Below are 22,170 nucleotides of genomic sequence, written 5' to 3' on the forward strand. Positions count from 1 at the left end.
CTACTGAGTGTGCTAGCCATGGAAGTGTATTGCTTAAAATACCTACATTGGTAATGAATGTAAGAATATCCATGGTGTCATCTTGAAGGTCTCTTCAGCCCAGAATCTGACCCCAGAAGTGGGTTTCTGGAGAACAATATAAGAGCAGAATAAGCACATAGAGGTATTTCTTCAGAATAGCCTCCCAGCTGGCAGTGATTTGTGTTTCAGGAGCTTGTGGTTTTGAAACTATTACAGGAATACCAGAGTCCTCTTTTTCTGTGTTCTCTACAGCAACCCCTGAAGCACTTGCTCTCCTTGAGAACTACTCGTGGCTGTCTGGTGGAGGTGGAGAGCATTTTTAGGACTTTGTGACAAAGATAGTGGGAAACAGTAGTACCTCTGCATGCTCTTACCTAATAAATTAAAATAATTGGATTTTGATAATGGCAGAAAGTATGTAGTCAGCATTCTTCAAAAGGCTTCTATAACTCTCAGAATAACAGTTTTCAAATCTGAACTCCAGCCCTTGGCAGAGAATCATGAATTGCCAGAAAAACAGAAGGGAGTTCAGTTAACTATCAGCTTCACATAGCCCAAATCATCCTAATCTGGCAACTCATTTTACTATTTAAGGGGCTTTAGTACTGTCAGTGGTTGTTATAAAGATGCCGTGTTTGCCAGATGAAATGTGTAGTCACACTGGGTGACTCATATGAAGATGCTTCTGGGTGCTGACTGCTGGAAATGATACTGGGATGTTTTAATGGGTATCTTTTAGCCTCCAAGTCCCCAGGTAGGCAATCATAGTGGCAACAGTTATAGCGTCACATAGACATTTAATTACTACTTTGGAGCTCAGTGGGAAGTGGCGGTCTCTGCCTGGCTGAGAGGCAAGAAACTGCTGTTCAGATGTGCCTTGTTTTTGGAGTGCCAGCATCTACTGGCCCCTGCTGAGCTCCTACAGGCACGTTTAACCTCCAGTTTGGAAAAGGAAAGTGGATTTTGGCACATCACCTTTGGAAGGTTGCTGCCTGTCTGTGCTATGTTTATGTGAAGTGTGCACAGAAATTCACATCAGTGTTTCACTTCACCCTGTTGCGCCAAGACCAAGAGAAGATTATTATCTTTGTCAGACTTAGCAGAAGTTTTCTTCAAAAAGAAACCCTTTGATCAAGAAACATGACAGCAATTCCTAAGACAGTTTCTCACACAAGATGCTGAACTTTTACCAATTGCTCATAAGTTATAATGAATAGCAAATTATTTGGGTTTGGTTTTTTCTTTAAAGGAGGACAAATATGATATTTAATCTGAATCTAGGGAGAAGTATGGCACCACAAAGTCTCTGTCACTAAATATTTTAAGCTGTTAAGAGGAACATTCAAAAACGTGCTGTAATTACTTGGAGAGAGACTTTTTGTCTGGTTACCACAATCCTGTTTTATACTATTTTGTGCTTTTTGCAAACGCAAAAAACATGATCTCTAAGTAGACACAGCAAAGTAAAGTTTTGTTTTATTCAAAATAATATTAAGTCTTCTGAGGTAATTTCCATAAACTTTTCTATCACTAAATAAAGCTCCTCATTATCCAAAGTAATTTAAAATGGGTTGAAATGAAAAAACCTAAATGAGGAAAACAAGAATATTACATCAAGCATTTCAGCTTGCCATTCTTCATATAGTTGTGTTTTGAGGTTTGGTCTACTGCAGCTTTTGATGCTCTTATATTGCAAACATTTGAGGTGAAGGTTTATTAGCTTTTACACTGCCTCATATGTTCATTTATGGCATTAATTTGTAAATAGTAAATAATCAAAATTACACAGCTGAGACTTTATGAAACATCCAAAGCTTAAGCAGAGGTTTGGGGTTTTTTTAATACTGTTTATTTATTTTTTATAGAGGAAATGAAGGGTTTGCATGTGCTTGTCTGACATGACCCTTCATAGGGAATAAAGTGATGCTTTGTTTCGCCAAAACATGATTCCAAAATGACAAGAAACACAGGTTAGACTCTACCTACCTGTTTGTAGTGGAGTGACTGGAAAATGAAGTGAATGCTGCACTTAGAAAGTGGGTTTTTTTCCTAGAAGTAGGACTCTGTACATGGACTTTTACATTGATACTATCAGCTAAAATTGATCAGAACTTTACTCTATTTTAACAGTGGTTTCCACTTCTCTTTTCAGGGTTTTTAAATTGTGTGTGCTTTCCTTTTCACCTTTAACTGAGTGTCAGTGGTTTACAATAACAGCAATAAATGAAACTAACTGAATACCTGGCAGAACATTTTTGATCTCCAAAGATACAAATATACTTCTTGTCATATTTAGGCTGACTCTCTCCAAGCTGTTTCCTTTCCTCTGGAAGCAGGAGAGAACTGTTCCTACAATCCATACATTAATGTCCTTGGATGAAAACTACCTGTATTTTTCACCCAGTAAGCAGGCACTGGATAGCCTACCCCAACTGGTCAGAAGCTGCTTGGCACTAGTAATATAATTTTTAATTTGTTGCATTTGGTTCAGAGTTTTTAGGCTAGTTTTTCCTAGCTTTTTATGATTTGTGATGAGAATGAGAATGAACTCTTAGTAACTGAGACTACAGTTAGCTATAGGGATCAGTGTAGGGATCAGTGTTAGGCATTTCTATGTAATATATTATCTCACTGGTCTGTGGGTAGGTACTGTGCCATTCTCAGAGAGAAAAAAAGGCCATAAGATCAACACAATGAGCCCAAATCATCCGATCCTTCTACCTCTGCTACAAGTTTCTGTCTTCATCATGAAGGCAGTTGCTAGCATACGCAGGATAGATTGTCAAGCAAAAGGAAGCAGACAACATTGTTTTCACAGCACATAAGTACCATGCTGGATGTGATTTCATGCATACATTACTGAGTGTTAGAAAAACCAGAACAGACACCCACTCACGGCAATAAAATTCTTTCTGTTGCTCCTTTGAGACCAATGATTTTTTTATACTGTTGCACAGCTGGTTTATGTGTGCCATTTCCACTGGGCAAAGCCAGTCCTCCCTCTTATGCCTTGAAACTGTTTAATGGTTGGAAACTTATCTGAAGAGCAGGTTCAGCAGATTTTTAAAGTTGGAAGGTCTAATGTTTGAAAGATAGCAATGGGAGATCTATTTTAAGTCAGAAAAACACCTCCATAAAAAAGGATTTAAATTGTTGTCAAACTTGCTCTCACTTTTACAGCTCAGAATGAGAATTCTGGTTGCAATGTCATTATCCCCTTCTCTGACACATATTCCAAATCATTTATTGTTTTCACTACAGTTGCCACATTGAAATCCAAAGTGGATGCATTGCAGCAGTGTATGATGAGATTCTTGTGTATAGCTTGCCCATACTGTTTTTCAAGGTTGCAAAAGTGTTTCCAGATTCTACTCATTGAAATAATTTTGGAAAATATAAACTATCACTATGTTTACAAATATGAGTGTGGGAAGACACGCATTTTGAAGTGGTGATGATGTGAGGTTTTTCTTTTTTTCCTTTATTTGCAGCAAGAAATCCTCCCGTTTGGGGACTGGAGACAGAGTTTTGCTTGTGATGGCTGAGTAGCCAGCAAGACAAGAATTTAAGTCCTTTGGGTATACTCAAGCCAAATACAATCCAGACAAATGCAGTACTTACTCCAAGTACTGGAACAGCAGCTTCAGCCTTGACCTAATGAAGCTATCATTTCTAGCAGTGAGAAGCGATTTACTTGTCAGGTTGCTGAGACCAGAATTTTTTTCAGAGTTGAGGACAGCTGTCTGTGCCAAATTCTTGTATATATAGAGTGACTTCTATTTTATTTGAGTTGTAATATAAAATGCAAAGGAAAAACTACCACTAGCATCACTCTTTCTGCAGACCAAAGAATTTGATTTAACACTCAGATAAATTCATGTATATAAAATTTCAGAATTTACATTTGAAAAACTGGCAGCAGTTTCCATTCCAGTAATTTAATGTTAATGTGTCTGAATTATACATGTGGGCAGTCAGTCAAAGGGATCACAGGTATATGAAGACTAACAGTAGAATGGCTGTTGGCTTTATAGTCAGCAGAATGTCACTTGAGCTTTATAGCCAGGTTAACAAACACCTTATGTATGTAAGGTTTACGATTCAGTACCAGTTATTAGACCTTGAAGTATTTTAGCACGAGTTGTATAGTGCTTTTAATATCTACATAGACATAAGCATAACAGACCACCTTGTAGAAGCATGACTTTTCTGTTCAATAACACAGAAAAAACCTAACTAATCTCTTATCTGATAGCTGGCTGGCATGCATTGTGGAGGAGCATGCTCTTGCACTTAACAGGTTTTTTTTGTTTTTCTGGGTTCTTGTTTATTTGAGAGGTCTAGGAGGGTGTTGGTTTTTTGTGCATGTTTTCTTTGATGGTGGGTTTTGGTTGTTCTGTTTTTTTTTCCTGTTAATAACAGAGATCAAATAGCTTGCCCTGCTATTCCTTCTTGCTTGTCTGTTCTGCTTGTGAAAATAAATCCTTTCAAATGAAGAACCGATTAATATTCTTTGGTTTTTAGCTTACAAAATGATGATTCTATCACTTGTAATAGTGATGAGTGTCACAGAAATATATAGAAATAGAAGAATAAATTATATAGTGGTATTGAAATACTTAATATGGAATGGATTCTCAGCTGGTATAAAATGCTCACTAAGTGGCTTAATATTTCAGATAATACACCCAAAATTCGAGAAATATTTTACTGTTGTGTCCATACAATCAGACATGGGTTTTGTTCCAGATGATTAAACGCAAAACTGTAATAAATTAGGTTAGTTTATCTTTGATGTCTTACATCTTTCTAGCTTATTATTTTCTCCAGGTTACTCCAGATTACTTTCTATAAGGTCTTATAGAAAATGTGTCACTTTCAAAAGTCTCACCTTTTCATGTTTGTCAGCTGCAGATCTCCTTTCTGTCTTCTGCTACTACCACTACCACTGTTCCTCATTGTTCAGAGGCATCTTTGTGGATGACATTTGCGAGATTTGCAAAAGAATCTTTGAAGAAAGAGGAAAATCTCTGCTATTACTGTATTATTTCACATGTATATTCCTTCTATGAGGACATTCTTTCTTTCCTTAACTGTAATTAGCCAATGATTTTTAATATAATGTTCACATTCTCATATAGCAAAGTGGAAACACTAATAGGTTTTCTTTCAAATGTAGATCAGCATTTTGTCTGCTGACTGGACTGTTCACAGTGAGCACAGAAGAAATGCTACTGATAAAGTAATGTTTTAAATAAGCTATGTAATTATAAAAGATACAGGATGAAATGGTGGTGCTATAGAATTCAGAAGAAATGATCTATTAGTTTCAATATACACATAGTGCATACTGTTTTCTTTTTTGAGATGGAGATAGAAACATTTGAAAAGGTCATTTACTCTTAGACCTAAAAAAAATTGGTGACTAGAACTTCAAAATATTTTTAATCATAATACTCTTTGTCCAGAAGAGTTATTTCATTTAACTTTTAGTTTTTTTTTAAAATGAGTCTCAGTCTTCTGTAGATGTAGAATGAGGAAAAACAAGTTTTATACTTAGAATTGTTTTTGCTTATATCTGACCATTTAGAAAGACATTCTCTGAAACACTTTAATTCTATCCCATATGTTTTTTATACATAATACATGATGCATAGTACTTCTGGGAGATAACCTAAATAATTCACCTACAGTAATATGATCATGTTGCACTTCAGGTTATAAATGTTTTATTTCCCTAATACATTCTCATATCTGTGTGCCATAAAAACCCCCCAAACATTTTAAATAGTGAAGATGAATGCTTAATAAAGGTTTTAGATGTATGAATCATGATTATGTTTATATTTATCGTATGTGAATATAATTTATATTTACTTATTTTATTAAACAATAGAAGGAAATGAAAAGTTGTATCAGAGCATAGTACAAACCGTTTAGCTAAATTTTTCTTTAATTTATCCATTCTGGTATAAGTACTTTTGTATAATTTAGGATGGAGTGGTTGGTTACTACTCAGCTGTTGTAGTTTCACCCCAGCCACCAACCAAGCCCCACGCAGCAACTCACTCACTCCCCTACCATGGGGACTGGGGAGACAGTCAGAAAGGTAAAAGCCAGAACACTCATGAGTTGAGATAAAGACAGTTTAATAGGGAGAGCAAAAGCTGCACACACAAGCAAAGTGAAACAAAGAATTAAGTCGCTGCTTCCCATGGGCAGGCAGATGTTCAGCCATCTCCAGGAGAGCAGGGCCCCATCAAGCATAACAGTTATTTGGGAAGACAAACACCATCACTCCAAACGTCTCCCCCTTTCTCCTTCTTCCCCCCTGCTTTATATACTGAGCATAATGTGATGTGGTCTGAAATATCCCTTTGGCCAATTTGGGTCACCTGTCCCAGCTGTGTCTCCTCCAAGCTTCCATGCACCCTCAACTTCCTTGCCTGTGTGACAGTATGAAAAGCAGAGAAGGGCTTGGCTCTGTGCAAGCCCTGCTCAGGAATAACAAAAATGTCTCTATATTATCAACCCTGTGTTCAGCATAAATCCTAAACATAGCCCCATACCAGCCACTGCGAAGAAAATTAACTCTACCCCAGCCAAAACCACCACAACAGGTAAGGAAATAAGTGTAACAGCAGTGCTTCTCCAAAGCCAGAAAAAAATAAAAGCAAATGGCTTGTGAGTGGATTAAAAAAAAAAACCACAAATGGAACTAAGGAATTCTTATTATTTGTAAATTATGTTACATTTCCAGAATTCTTAAGTATGCTTTGTAATTTTTATGGCCAAAATTTAGGTTGAATTATATATGTGAGGAAACAGAGACATCCGTTACTATTTAAGTAAAATGGCATGTGTGAGGAGTATCCATTGTTACTTAAGCAAGAGTCCTGATCAATAACAAGAATAAGCCATTATTTCACATCTGCTGATCTTTAAAAGTGAAATGCTGTCTTTATTAATTCTGAATGTGTCTTTTTTCATGAAGTAAATGATGGATTTTTTCAGTGAGACCATTTGTCATAGGGATTATCTAATGAACTTAGTACGCCTGGAAAGTTTATTTAACAGCTCATTTACCATTATAAAAAGATGCAGGTGAAGTGCATGTCTGGTGTCCCCTGTGCACAACTCCAGTTTTATTTCTGGCAAATAAGGGTACAGGTTCCTAAAAGGTCTTAATTAACATGAATTTCCATTATTGTGCTTGATATACTTTTAATTTATTTTTTTTTGAGTCTCATTCTTTACGTCTAGTAAATTTTGGTTTTGCAGTTTCCTTGTATTTTGTCATGAATTTTTGGCTACCACAGCCATTTAAAAAAAGGTCAGAGTTAAAAAGTAGAATTAAAAATTAGGATTTGTTAAATAGCAAATTGGACTTTCAGAAGCTCAGCTGCAAAATTTCCATTGATTCACATTACTTAGGGCCAGGATATTATGTAGTAAGTCCACAAGAAGGACCTTATATTCAATATTGGAAAAGATTCAATATTTGAGCCTCTGACTGTCAGGTGTCCTTTTTGACTCAAGTGTCAGCACAGAGACAACTGACAACTGTTATCTCAGTCAATATTGACCAGGAATTGAACAGAATAGTGAAATAAATCACAGGGGAAGCTAACTGCTTTTTGTCATTCTAAAAAAACCTCTATAGACTTCTGTCAGAGAATAATTGCATTAATTCTAAGGAAGTGTTTATGTCCTATGGTGGTAAATACCAATATTAGAATTTTGGAGAAAGATTCAACATGTTGAAACATAGTTTTATCATCTGAGGATTATCTGGCAACACCAAAAAAATATTCAGTATTTCTACCATACAATTCTGGGGTGACTCTACAATGCTACTTGTAGAACTTGAGTGTTTTAAACTCGCTGTGTATTTAAGGTAGTAAAACCAATAGTCTATTACATTTTGACAAAGTTTCATAATGTTTGTGAACTATCAAAACCACAGAGTAATGACAAAATTAGATGCTAACCCATAATTTTTATTTCAGTAGAGTATGAATTTCTAAAATTTACAAAAAGCCATAACAGTTATGGGAAATCTTTGCCTGAATTTTCCTCAATATATTTAGTGTGGTTAATCCAGCTTGTGTATGCCTGGTAAATATATATGATGAAGATAACATTTACCCTAATGAAGATGATCTTTATTTTAGAATCTCTTTGTTTATTTTTAAATTCCAGATCCATCTGCTCCTCCAGCTCCATCTAATATCAGAATTGCCAATATCAGTGCAAGCAATGATGGGAGTGTGAATGTAATGATTACATGGGATCTTCCAGAAGAGCCTGATATCCCAGTGCACCACTACAAAGTCTTCTGGAGCTGGACGTACAGCAAATATGTAATTCCAGCAAAAAAAAAGAGAAGGAAGACTACCGATGGGGTAAGAAAGAAATTAATAAATGGGACAGAAATCTGGCTTATTTCTGGCACAAAGTATAGTGTAAGTATAAAATGTGTGACAAATTGAATGATTTCAGCAGCTGCTAAAGTGGTGGTCTTCATATCACCAGGGTCTTCATATCACAATTTTGATCTCTCAGTACTATCTTAGACTGAACTCAGGGAGAGAAGTAGACTTCTGCCTCAAAATGAAGTTAAATACAATAAGCTTTTTCAGGAAAGTTCAATAGAAAGTTAAATGCTGTTAGTCCTCCAAATTCAGGCTTATTCTATTAGTGCTTCTTAAAGATGCAGTGCTTGTTTTATTTTAAAAAAGCCTATCTTCATCTGTGACATTGTTCTTTCACTATGCAAATAAAACTTGTGATACTATCTTAGAGAATAACTGCTAAATAGTCAGCATAGGTCCAAGGGAAGAACATTCTCAAAACTCTTTAAATAAGCTGCTGTACCAAAGATCTGACATATTTCCTTAGCAGCAAAGAATGAGTTTCTTTAATGATGTATTAAGTATTGGTTTACTGGAAAGCTTTCTGTTATGAAATCCTTAAGTATATTGCATATTATTTTAAAGTAATTAAAAGAAATAGAAATCTATTACAGATAACAGGTTGAACTTGATTCTCAGTGCATTGTGGACAGATGCATTATGAGAATTTTGTCCCATGTCTACGTCAACACTGTCTTTTGGCTCTGTGTGCCCACTTGAACTGTGAAGAGTGACAGTCACAGGGTCATAGTTCCCTCTTTGTCCCTCGGACACCAAACCTTTATAAAAATAAAGTCAATGAAGGCTGCGTGATGAAATCATGCAAGTAAATTTGCACAGAAAAGAAGGTTAGTTCTTAGTTGTCCTCTAAAAAAAATTATTCTGGCAAGATAGGAGCAGGGTTGGACTATGCTATGTAGAAAAGTTTGTGTTCCTCAGGACAGTTTACATTGGCTTGAGACCTTCAAGACAGAGTCTTCAGCCTAAAGATACCAGGGAGCTTTCTCTCTACAAGCTGGTCCTTAAATCACAAACCCCAGAGAATTTTAAAATTGATCTGGGTCCTTAATGTTGTTTTGGCACTTTGCATAGTGTACATCCTACATACAAATATATTAAAACAGATGTAATATTGAACATTATGTTAATTCAGACCAAGTTTCTGACCTTGAATATAGGGAAATACAGAAGAATCAAGCTGTATTTTTATAGAAAAGTATGGCTCTTACAATATCTTTTGTATTAGTCCTAGTTTACTGTACTTTTTCTTCTGCAGCCTATAATGAAACTGTACATCACTGCCAATGATATTCAGAACTCCCTACAGGACACTCTATATGCTATTGCTAATCAGTGGTCATTTGAATATTATAGCAAATCTTAGGCTAAAAAAGGAAAATGCAGGAAAATTTAAAAAAAAAGGAAAGGTGGAAAAGTCTTGGTTTTCAAACATAACTGAAGATTATTTTTGCCCAGTTTTAATGTTTAGATATATAGCCTAATTCAAATAATTTTATACTGATTTCCATGTGAAATCATTCCAGGTAGACATTCAGTTAATTTGAATACAATATTAACACTCGTAATCAAGAGCTATAGTCAATATGTCAGCACAAAACAAGTAAAGATAATTAATATTAAATGTTTCTGGCAATCCCTTGTTAACATTCCAAGTGTTAAATATAGGATGGTTGTGTGGGTAAATAGTTGTCTTTTTCACTCTGGATTAACTGTTAAACTTAAGAGGCACAAGGAATTCTAATAAAAATAAGGAATAATGTCTTCCACCTGGCACTTGTGCTAGAAGGACATTTTTATAGTTAAATCTAGACAAAATTAAACTGTAAGACTATTGAGAAACCTGGACTCTTCTTTGCAGTATTGTGTGACTTACCTTAATTTATGGGTTATTGCCTGGAGAGAATGATAACCCTACTCTGTTGTTTCCCTATTAAAGACACTTCCATGACACTAGAAACTTTTTCTATTATATTTTCCATTTTATAGGGGAAAAGTGTTCTTACCAATGAGTGGGTATTTTTTTTATTTTTTTTTTAATTTTTTGTTTTCAAGAGTTGAAACAAATAGAAAATATTGAAGAATGTATTAAATGTTGGATTTGACCTGTGTTCAGACTGGCTTCTGTAGAAAAAGTTTTCAATTGCTTTACTAACATAGAAATTGGGGAATAAAACATTTAAATTCCTTTGACTAAAATGATTTTGGCATAAGAAAAAAACTTTTTATCTGGAAGAAAACCCCTTTGTTTTGGCCTAAACAAAGGTTTGGAATTGCCAAGGAACTGCAAAAATAGCATCAAGATTTTTAAAATGTAGCATCAAGTATTTTTAAATGACACAGAAAAACAGAGTCCAATAAAAGAGATTTTTTTAAAAAGGAAATTTTGCTCTGAAATTTATACATGAGTTTTCTAATTTCAAAAAGATAGGGTGCCTAAGATAACAGGCCTGTTTTTAATAAAGGCCTGTGTTTCAGCAATACTATAACTGCTTTGTATATTTATTCTGTTATAGGCCCAAAATTATGTGGTCCTGGAGGGACTCCAGCCCAACAGCAACTACAATGTAGAACTGCAGGCAGTAACACGTTGGGGTCAGATACGCCTAAAAAGTGCTAAGGTTTCTCTCCATTTTAGCACGACTCAGGACATCAGGAATAATAGTGAGTAATCATATTCAAATACCTGAATGCTTTTTCTCTCCTTTATCTGGAATTTGAATGTTTTATATAATGATTTCTCAAATTTAGAAAAATAATTTTCTTAAAGCAGGCTGTTTCATAGCACAAAGATCTTCTCTCAGTCAAGTTGAGTAACCTTTTCATGTTAAATTTCTTATCTAAGAATTGGTGTCAGTTTCTGCCTAATTCTTTGTCTTAGATCCTACTCACCTAAAATAAACAATTTCAATGAAGCATCTACATGACTATTGTGTTAGTGTTCTTTAGATGTTATATAGGTATAAATACTGATGGTATTTGTCAGTGTGTGGAATAAAATAATTTCTATGTCTTTGTCTTAACTGAACAGTATTAACCTGCAGTATCTTTCAAAATCCTGACTATTTTTAGTAGCCTATAATAGGCCTTCAGGTTCTTGGACCACACAAATACGTATTTACTATGAATTGATATAAAATATTGTCTCTTCTTTTAGGAAATCAAAAACATTCCATATCTAACAAGCAATGCATTCTCAAAATATTGCTTACATAGGACCTGCACTCAAATTAAATCTCAAGATCTGTAGAGGTTAGGTTATGTATTGCTATAGTCTTTAGAACCTGACATGCTAAGTAATATAATTGAAAACTGTATCTGAATCTGAGAGTAAACCATGATTCTTAGTCTTGGTTAAATGCTATTTGTACAATTAAAATACACTACTGGATTACTGCCACAATTGCTGATGTTTCTCTGTTTAACTAATAAAGAAAAAATCTGATAATAAGATGTTAAAGAATATGATTTTAAATATTCTTCCCTGTCTCCATTGCATTTTCCATTCATTTACATTCTCTCTTTAAAGTACACTCAAAGTTTAAACTTGTGGCCATTTTCATGACAGAACTAATTAGTTTCAACCTAACTAATCAACTGCTATTGTTGCCATATTCTGTTTGGGAATACACAAAATATTGTAAAGTAGTTGTTAGCTATAACAGACCTTCTTGTCTACAATTGCTTCCCATATTAATGTACCAAGAAGAAAAAGTAAACCTAAATATCTTTCTTTTTCCCATATTAAACTTACTTTTACTACTTTTCTGGGCCATCTTAAGAGGCAGAAGACGGTTAAGTTTTCATCTCTTCCATGCACTGTCTTTTCTTCAAATCCATACCAGAATATCAGCTTGAACCTTCACAGTTTGTACATTAGTCAAGTTTAAATCCTCAGTTGGGTTAAATCCTCAGTTAAGCACAATGTAAGTGAATATAAGAGTTCTGCCCTTTCCTTATTGGCTCTCCTACATTGTATCTGTGCTTTTTGTCATCCCCTAGAAAAGTAATGTAGTTTACAGGACTGTGCATGATGTCAAAAACTTCTTTGAGTCGCCACATAAAGTTGTCCTTTGTTTTCTATATGTACACAGGAGATGTAATAGAAGAAAAATTACAGTGAGAACTGGGTGTTTAATTCCAGAACACTGAGCCATTAAGCTACACTAGAAACATATCTTTGGTGTTTATGGGAGGTGTTCATGTTTTGCTGAATCTTTTCCTAAGAATTTTCTGTGGGATTTGCTACTGTTTTTCTTTTCTCTTTTCCTCCCCTCCCACTCCCCCTGCAAAGTTCATTTTGCTAGAGAAGCAAGCAAAAATTTTGTTGGTTTTTTTCGACCCCTCCCAATTTCCTGCTCTTGCTCTCAGTGCTAAAATTCAAGGTGTTTAGTTTTCGGCCCAGTCATCTTGACTGTCATGTTGCCAGATTACATCACAGCTCTGAGAAAGAGCTGAGTTTACGTCAGATCACAGGAGAATGCTGGTGCTGGGATTTCAGCTGAGTCAGGGGTTGGTCTGTGTCCTGATAACTGGAAGAAAATTCTAGATACCATTATACAGAACTAGCCAAAGGAACAATGGGCAAGCTTTTGAAGTTCTTTCTCTCATTTTACTATGATAATAGCTTTATAAACGTTCCCATTTTGGGAGCAGGGATAATTAATCAACTGACCTTTCTCATACTTTATTGCTAATCTTGACATCAGGTCAGATCATTATAGTCTTTAAACATAGTAAATAAAGACTTTCAGTATAAAAAAACCCTCTAAACTGAAGCTGAGTAGTTGAGATTGAACCATGTAATTTTTGGTACATTCCATACCTACTGTGAGAAACCCTTTCACTGGTAGTGCTGTATCAGCTCTCCATGGGTTCTCTAATGATCTGACTTTCTTGGTCTGTATCATCCCTGGGTTTGCGTTGAGAGAGGAAGATGTTCGTTTCACTTCTCCCTCTTCAAGATGTTGTGTTTTTCAGAATCTGAAACAGATCACATCTCAGGTATTACTTACAAACCCTCTACCAAACGGAGTTCATTTATGCTACACCTCACGTGTGACTTTGGTTGTTTTATCATTTTCTGTCCACTCCAGCGGCACCTCTTTCCTATCATTGTTTAGAATTCCTTCCACAATTTTGCTTGGATACTCTGCCCTCTCCTTGGTTGTTTTGCTTCAGAAAACAGTCCATCAGTATTCTCTGTGAAAGTCTGCTGTCTACTTATGTATAATTAGTACAGACTTTGTAATGTCTGGTGCTTTATTTTGCTTTACTGGGGTGACCTTTTTGTACTAAAAGGTTCATTAATTGTTGTATTTTTCTTAAAACTAGACTAAGACTATACTGAGAATAATATTTTTGTATTCTCATATACTTCAAGTATTTGACTGTTCTGTTCAAATTACGAACATCCATTTAGTTAATGAGCAGTATGTTCTTTCTAAGTGCAAATCAGTGCCTGCAAAAACTAAAACATGTATTTATTTTACAGTAGAGTATTTCAGTAATAAGTTTACAGACAAATCTGAACATCCTTTCTACTAAAGCTTTGAGGTAAAGGATTCAAGATTCTTTGAATCTAAACGCTGATGTCACACATTTTAGTGAATAGAGCACTCTGCCGAGAGGTGTATTTAGGCCTTTTTGGACATTTTAAAAAAATGGCTAGATTGTAGCTTATGTAGAAAAGCAAATAAAAACTACTCCTAGAGGAGATGCAAATTCATCTTCTGAATCTCACTCAAGTTAGGTACAGAGCCAGTCCTGCTTGAGGTACTTTTGAGAATACTCAGAAGCAGATGGAGAAATATGAAAAAGAAAAAAAAATTGCCCGAAATATTATCTAGGACATGACATTCATGGCCTGTCTTTATTTGGGGACTTCCATAGCCTTTGGGAAGTAATTCTAGAAGTAACATGCCAATTTTGCTGAAGTTTCACTGTCAGAGGCTCTGCTCTGTGTGGAATTAAGCTCTGGGTTTAAGGTGTCTGGTCCTATTGTCAGAATAGAGATAGTCCATAACCCACTGAAGTAATTTAGTCCTGCAGACCTCTGTGAGCTTTGACCCCAGCCCTCTGGCATTATATTTCCCCACACTCAGAAATATGTTGCCTCACTATATTTGTATGCTTCACTTCTGGGAAATGCAGCAAGACTCTTGCTTGATCTTTATATAAAAATATTCTAAATTGGTGTCCTGGTTTTTCTGGAAGTGGAGCAGACAGAGAATAGCAAAGCAGAGATGTAATAAAATTAAAATACTTTAAGTTGAGGAATACCTAATAGATTTTAGTTTGTACTTCTCTCTATTACTTTTTGATTTCTATGTAGGCAGCAGAAACTTTATGGTTACCTTGAGAAAGAATTTCCTTAAGTTTGGTAGTTTTACTTTAATGTAAAACAAAGAAAGAAAATGAAAAATCGTACCAGATTCAGGAAAGGGCTGAGAAAGTAAAATTTGACCATAAAGCAAGTGAGTTTCAGCTGAAGCTACATGTAAGGCAAAATGGTCAATTTTATGTTACTTGTGAGGCAAAATGTTCCAGTTTATTTGTTATTTGTGACAATTATTGAAATCTGAGCCTTTCCCTCCTTCTCTCAAGTATGTAATTAATAATTTGCCACTTCCCAATTATTGGACTCTAGTTTTCACTTAGGTGTATTATTGAATTATACAGCTTTTTTTTGTTTATAATCTGATCCTCTTAATTGGATTGGATATATTTGCAAATGTGCAATGAAAATTGCAGTTTGAATCAACATTGCTGCCTTTTCAACTGAAAATATCTAGAAATACTGTCAACTCTGATAAATGTTCATAAATTGTTGCCAAACAAAAGGCTTGATGAAAGACATCCCATTACCATTGCTTGTTGGAAGCTAGGCACGTATAACCAAGGGAATTACTGAAAGAAAATTCTGCTCTTACAGTGTTTCCCTGAGCATTCACCATTCACTGTTGGAAACAGAAAAGTGGGCAAGAAAGATCTTTAATCTGACCACAATGTTCTTATATAGCATACCAAAAGACTATATTTACTTTTATGTAATAACCACATGTGGCACTCTGTGGGTTACACTCAATGCAGTCCTTGGTTTTTGTGCATATTCAAACACTGCACAAATATAAAGACTGAATGATTATACAGAAGTACTGCTAGATACTATGTCTGTTTAAAAAGTCAGTCTGTTAACATTTCTTCTTCTTGGGGATATAAATACAGTCCCTTTCTTTATGATTCTTTAGAAAATTTACAGAGCCTTTTCATATAATAATATATTTATCTTTTTCTGTCCCTGTCTAAAATATTTTCTTTGACTGAATTTCAAACAAGTGATATTCTTTTCAACCATTATGGACAGTTTGTTCCTTATATTAATTTCATTCAGGTAAGATACTGAGATAAGATAATTTGGATGAAAGATAGTGTTATTTTCTGAATTTCAACACAGTTAACATAGTCATTTTACAGCACCATACTAACTAAATAGTTTCCTGATTGTTCTGTGTGTTGCAGAGGAACGGACGTCTGCTGGGAAACCACAGAAAGGACTGGTAGATCCTTACCCAAACTTTCAAAGAAGGAAAACCACTCGTTTTCTAAAAATTGGAACTCCTTTCTATCAGGACAATCAACTTCAGGTCAAAGTCTACTGGAAGAAGACGGGTTTGTCCAATTTTTGATTTACTGTTTTTTCTAAGGAAGACTCTCATCGTCTGTCTCAGAGTTGTAGCACATTAATACAATACTACAGAGTAATTCAGAGTTAAATCCTGTGCCCATTCTTCCATCTCTTCACCTTCGCATTGGAATGTTGTGTTGTGTTACATCTGTGTAAATGTCTCAGAGAAGGAAATGACATGAATTAGTTTTCCAAAATTACAGTCAGTCATGTTGGGATGCTGAATCTTCACATAGCTGAGACAATTTTTATTTCTGTAGGAATTACCTCTCTGAAGTTTTAAATAGGCCAGAGCCACGAAAGCTCGGAGGAACATCTGAATATTGTCCCCCTAGAGGATGGTTGGAAGATCTCAAGCACATACAGTTCCAGGGCAGATTTTCTGCTGATGCCACTGCAGTGTCACTTGTTGGACTTCGTCTTTTGAGAAATGAGTTAGGAAATTAATGCATATGGAAATCATGCAGTGGTGTCACAGAAACTAAAAAGTAGTTTGAATCACAAAATTTAGATCTATACTACCTCACTGTAGGGACACAATAGGCTTTATGCCAAACTTTATAGTCGGTCACAACCACTGAAAAAGTCTTGAAGTTGGTTTTCTGCTAGGCTACATCCCTCTGGTTTTCAGAAAAATCTAACAACAATTTTATGGTTTAGTCATCCAGTTTAAAGGAAAATGCCATACATTTAAAGTGTCTTAACAGATTAAAAAATCAAAAAAGGGATTTTCCTTTCTTGTCCTCTAGGAGCATGTAGGTTGTTACAAATTGCTCCAGCTTAGCCATTACAAGTTCATATGCTATTATTTCAAAACGTGCTAACACTGTTAGTGTTTACTTGGAGCAATCTACATGTGTAGCAGTACCACTAAATAAAATCCATTCAATTTTTGTGTTTGAAATAAAGGGCTACAAAGTGGATAATCACTTTTTTCTGTAATTTTTCAAAGAATTTCAGAAATATTTAAGTGCTTTTGTGTTTAGGTGTGTGCAGCACCATCTTGAATGAGGACAGGCTATTTAAATGTTCACTTATGCTATGTAACATAAGAATATGTCACACAGAATTGTGCATGAGACGTATCTTTTGCTTTTTAAAAAGTGCCTGCCTGTTTGAATGGTGGCCTTCTGCTGTGTCAATTACTTTCAAATCCATCCTTATTCCTCCATAAATATCTGCAGGCTTTGATTCAGCCTGACTACATACACATTTTAAATGTTTGTCCCTGTCTTGTCTGTGCTGGTTTTCTTTTTCTGGCTTTCCCCATTATATTTCAGTTTTAGTTAGCTTCATAGGAAGCTGGACTAATTTACAGTTTAAATAAAAAAGTTAGGCATTTTTAATTGGGGACTATCGTTTACCTAAAAATGTGGTTTTCGTTATCCAAAGCGAGATTTATATATTCTGAGCTTGGTTGGGACTGATCACCTTGAACTTTGGCCATTTGCAACTGTGTTGTCGACTCATTGGCCAAGCTCCTTTTATAGTCAGAAAAGAAAAGCAGGTGATTTCTGAAGCAATTCATCCCCCTCAGCAGCAGAATTGTTCTCTGGAGATACCTCTCTTCTTTACAGAGAACAGAAGGGAACCTAGACAGCTCATTTATAGAAGGCTTAGAGATACCTAATGTCTCTCTGTGAGCTGAAGTTCAGTTCCTGTCAGTCTGTACTGAAAAAACCAAGGGAAGGATTCAAAGATGAGGAGACTATGATTTCTCCCACAGGCATCAGGCAGGGCTGCGCAACTCACAGTCTGCAGGCAAGAGTCAGCCCAGTGGAACAATCGATCCAGCTGCAGCCGTTTTCCTGCCAGCCTGTTGCCAGAAAAAAGACCATGTGTCCTGTGACCAAAATGCCAGCACCCCTATTGAAATTCACCTTATTAATAGTTTTCCAAAGTTAGTTGTACTTAAGGAAGAAAAAATCGTGACCAGTACAGCAATATTCTTGTTCCAAAGTAGATACTTTGAATAAGTGTCCACTAATTATCATGGTAACAGAGATATCAAGCTTAGAGACATTGCACTGTAGATACTTAAATGTTTCCATCTAAATCTGGAGCTGAATCTCACTCTCTACTACATACTTGGAGATAATATTTGTATTAAATGCTATAGATGTCTATAAGAAGAAATAGGTAGTCAGCATCATTATAGTGACTCATAGTTTGGAAATAAGAGTGTTTGGAAGTGATGTAATCTCCATAATAGGAAAATGTCGCAGACCTGTCAAAAATGACGTTGATTTACATGCTGTGACCTTGTGCCAGGAATGGACTAGCTGAGTTGCCAAGAAGCTGACTGTACAGCTGACTCATCTTGTGTGAACATGTATGCATCCAGTTACATAAGGGGGCACTCAGAGGTCTGTTTTGGTCATGAGCTGGGGGCAAGCTCTATAACAGGCACTGGGGTGTTTAAGTACATGCCCCAGTCACGCAGTGGAAGATGCCTTCATTTTTCTCCCAGAACAAACAGTGATAGCAAAGGTGTGTGAAGAGGAGCAGAATATGGCATTTAATCAGACTTTTTTATTTTCTTTTTTAAAAAGAAAATATCCGCGTTCTGAGTGACAGCATATGCAGTAACCCAGCAGGAGCCATTGCCTCATGTGGAACTGAAATACAGCCAGTTACTTGCTCCTGAGAAGCCAGTAACTTCTATAAGCCCTTGCAGGAGTTTGGAGATTATGTAGTGCATGGATGAGGTACTGACTGTAAATTTACTAGTGACAATTTGCTGCAGAGAAAGTCTGTTTCACCACGCAAGGAACACAGCAGGAGAAGCATATTGGCTGTGTCCTGTATTTATGAAAGACAGCAGTTACTGGAGCCAGCTGTGTTGGGAACTGTACCCATGCATCTTTCTCCATTATGAACTACACTGTCTTAAGTTGTGTTTAGTGAGTTGCAGCATCTACAATAGGAAATACTGACAGAGAACTTATCTGAGCCTGCTCTATGGCATAATATATATTTATATTGCAGGTAGGCAACCAGAGTTCAAATCCTTCCTCACAGGAATTGACCTCTTTGTCTCCTACATGGTGTGTGAACACAGGAGTCCCTGTTGATTGCAATAATGTTCTCATTTTCCTGTGAAAAATCAACACTTTTTTTGGTGGAGAAACAGTCATTCTATAGTCCTATATTAGAATGTACAACATTAAAACATAAAAATTAAGAAACGATCATAAAACCATGTGAAATAAGTAGATTGAGAAGCATAAGAGTTTCCACGATTAAAAAAATAATTCAAGAAATAAAAGTCTCAAGCTTAAACATGTTGAACATTTGTAAATTGATCAAATTTCAGTTGGTTGTAGCAATATTTGCTTGTCTCATTTGGCTTTCAAGTTTTTTGTAGTCTCTGCAGTATACATCGTGATCCTAACAAGAGATGGTTGCAGAGATAATGAAACAAAAACATTATTTAGATTTTGAATTTTTTTTTTAGATGAAGATATTTAAACCAGTATGTTGTCACAGAATCACAGAATGGTTGGGGTTGGAAGGGACCTTGGAAGATTTAGTCCAACCTCCCTGCTAAATCAGGTTCACCCAGAGCAGATTGCACAGAATTATGTCCAGGCAGGTTTTGAATATCTCCAGAGAAGGAGACTCCGCAACCTCTTTGAGCAACCTGTTGCAGTGCTCTGTCACCCTCAAAGTAAAGAATTTTTTCCTCATATTTATATGAAATTTACCCTGTGTGCTCGTTGTCCCTTGTCCTGTCACCGGGCACCACCAAAAAAACTCTGGCCCCATACTCTTGACACCTGCCCTCAAGATGTTTGTATGCACTGATAAGATGCCCTCCAGGCTAAACAGGCCCAGCTCCCTCAGGATTATTCTAAAAGAATAATCTTTTAGATTATTCTCATTGGTTCTGTTGTTAGCTGAGAAATCATTTTGCTTTTGAATTTGAATCATTTTACTCAGTCTAAAGAGCTAAAATAGGTCAGAATCATAAAATAATTTAAATGGGTTGGAAGGGACCTTTGGATGTCAGCTGGCCCAACCACCTGCTCAAAGTAGAACTAACTCTGAAGCTAAATCAAGTTATTCAGTTCTGTCTGTAAGGCTCTATAATAGATGTTGTCATTGTTTCCTCAATGACAGGAAATTTATCCTTCATGAATACCAGCCTACACAGGCCATCTAAGTTTATTGCAGTGTGCCTTAGGATGTACAGAAGGTATGGTGATGTCTGTTGACATTCAAAGGTAGTTCTTCCATGACTATGAAGACATATCCCTCAGTGAAATTTGCAGATGTGCCTCTCGGAAGCCAGTGAAAAGAACACAATGATGACATCAGGGCTAAAGGTCTTGGTTTTGTACCATCCTTCTGAATAGAATTCATCAGACCTCTGTTCCATGCAACAACTGCAACAGAGGGTGTGTTGCAAACTATGACCAAACTGATTTCATTATACAGTAAAGGAGTGATTGATTGCATGTCAGTACTCAGAAACTCATTCAATACTCAGAAGTTTTTGAGTAAAAGTCTTAGTAAGTGGATGGATTTCCATATATATGCATCATAATGTGCCACAATTTGTTAAGCAGGAAAAACTTATCTAGGCCTGTTCTTTAAGTGTCATTTCTTAAGTCCCATTACTTCAGTAAGCACAAGGCATGAATAAAAATGTAGGATCTGGACTTTACATTAAAATAGGTCTCTTTTTGAAATAATCTTTCAGTTTGAATGCTTCAGTATGATGGCAATAATAACTTCACTCCAGGACGTATGCTAGCAAAAATATCTCCACACTTCAGGCAGTACAAGGTACTTAGCAAATGCACATAATTTTGCTAGAGTCATCAAAAAGCATATTGCATAAGAATACAATAGATTCTTTTGGAAAAAAGAAAATGTGTTTCACTTGCTGCTTGATTTAGGCTTGGGATTAGAGAAACATACCTTAATACACTCCTTAAGCAGCATGAATCCCACCTTTGTAAATGAAGAGAAGAATGTATTTGTGTCTGGAATTGACTGTGTGAAATTAGAAATTATGAGTTGTTTATGTCAAATGGTGGAATCAAATTAAACAAATCACTTTTAACTCCTTGTTGCTGGAGTCACAGAGTACCATCCATTACCAAGAACGGATACACTCTGAACCCCCTACTTAAAAGGATTAGCTACTTAGGATAATTAAGATCCTCAACATCTTGTGCAGTAATCAAGTCTGAAAGTGTGAAAATAAAAAGAAGCTTACATTTTCTTTAGTTTTCAGTGGTTGGGCAGCTGAAGAGCTGAGGTTTTGGATGTCTGCTGAAAAGCTGACAAGTTGCTGCTAATTTGTATATGAAAATAAGATATTTCCAATAGACAGAAGAAAAAGAAAACACTTTTTATGAACTCACTGCATCGACTCTCATCACTTGCTGCAATAATTATAATACATTAAAATATTAGGAAGTATTTTCTTTCCAAAGCAACGTATCACAATATTTTCTAACCCATTACTCTGCTTTCACTACCATTTTCTTAGTGCCTGTTATAGGAGTATAATGCGCCTCTCCTTGTTCAGGTAAAGTTTTATTTTCCTTCACTTTTTATTGAATGAAGTCTATGTACATTTACTTCCCCCTGTTTAAACTACACATTTTAAGTACTTGTAGGTATTTAAAATCAATATATCGGCCCCTTGGTTTTGCTTAAAAAGACAAATATTTAAAATGCATTAAGACTTGGCTTCAGGCTCCTTTCTTTGTGTTTCTGTAAATGCTAAAGCAGAAGAAAAAAAGAACACTTAAGGCAGGGAGAGGCAGAGAATCCTCCATTGTCTGATAAATCAACCAAACAAGAATAATGAATTAAATTATGGGGAAGAATAAAATGCAAGGCAAGGCAAAGCAAACAGAATGCTACCACAAGTGCTTTTAAACCCAGATCTTAGGAAAACGAAATTAACTTTCACTTAGTTTAGGGACATAAATGAAGTGACTGTATGTACCGACTCTTTGTTTGTAATGAGGTATTTCATATGGCAGGTTTTAAAATAATTGAAAGCTTTCC

The 22,170-nt window shown here is 35.8% G+C and overlaps 1 protein-coding gene across 1 annotated transcript in view; it reads left to right on the forward strand.

Annotated features, from left to right (window-relative positions):
* Positions 1 to 22,170, forward strand: part of ANOS1 (anosmin 1) — a 134,784-nt gene that overhangs the window by 89,964 nt on the left and 22,650 nt on the right. Inside the window, exons 9-11 of the mRNA XM_029964758.1 lie at positions 8,224 to 8,426; positions 10,970 to 11,117; positions 15,975 to 16,124. Coding sequence (XP_029820618.1) covers positions 8,224 to 8,426; positions 10,970 to 11,117; positions 15,975 to 16,124 — 501 coding nt within the window. The remainder of the gene's footprint in view (positions 1 to 8,223; positions 8,427 to 10,969; positions 11,118 to 15,974; positions 16,125 to 22,170) is intronic.

The sequence above is a fragment of the Manacus vitellinus genome, unplaced genomic scaffold (genome assembly GCF_001715985.3).
Source record: "Manacus vitellinus isolate BGI_N305 unplaced genomic scaffold, ASM171598v3 scaffold_7_pilon, whole genome shotgun sequence".
In the NCBI taxonomy this organism is placed as follows: Eukaryota; Metazoa; Chordata; class Aves; order Passeriformes; family Pipridae; genus Manacus; species Manacus vitellinus.